At 39.8% G+C, this 299-nt stretch overlaps 1 protein-coding gene across 6 annotated transcripts in view; it reads right to left on the reverse strand.

Moving 5' to 3' along the window:
* The window catches only part of LOC119582071 (vacuolar protein sorting-associated protein 13-like), a 48,363-nt gene that overhangs the window by 29,895 nt on the left and 18,169 nt on the right, over positions 1 to 299 (reverse strand). For all 6 annotated transcript variants that reach the window (XM_037930315.1, XM_037930316.1, XM_037930314.1 and 3 more), the window contains one exon: positions 104 to 208. In XM_037930315.1, the coding sequence (XP_037786243.1) occupies positions 104 to 208 (105 nt within the window). The remainder of the gene's footprint in view (positions 1 to 103; positions 209 to 299) is intronic.

A 299-nucleotide genomic window follows, 5' to 3' on the forward strand; every position in this document is an offset into this window, starting at 1 on the left:
TCATAATCTTTTGCATGATTGTAACATGATCAGGTGATAAAAGGTTAGCCATATTAACAACAAATGCTCCAAACGTAGAATTAAATTACCGCTCAATACTCACTAAAAGTATCCCCAGATGGCCCTTGGCGGTAGGTGAGGTCGATCATGCCATTCTTGCCTGTCTGTGGCTTCCTTCTCATCATTCGTGTGATGTGGCCCTCCTGACCTGGTCCACACAAAAAGTCATATGTAATGAAGACAAGGAATTTTATCATTATTATCTATATCACCATCACTATCATTGTTATTAACCCCAC

This window comes from Penaeus monodon, chromosome 15 (assembly GCF_015228065.2).
Source record: "Penaeus monodon isolate SGIC_2016 chromosome 15, NSTDA_Pmon_1, whole genome shotgun sequence".
Classification (NCBI taxonomy): Eukaryota; Metazoa; Arthropoda; class Malacostraca; order Decapoda; family Penaeidae; genus Penaeus; species Penaeus monodon.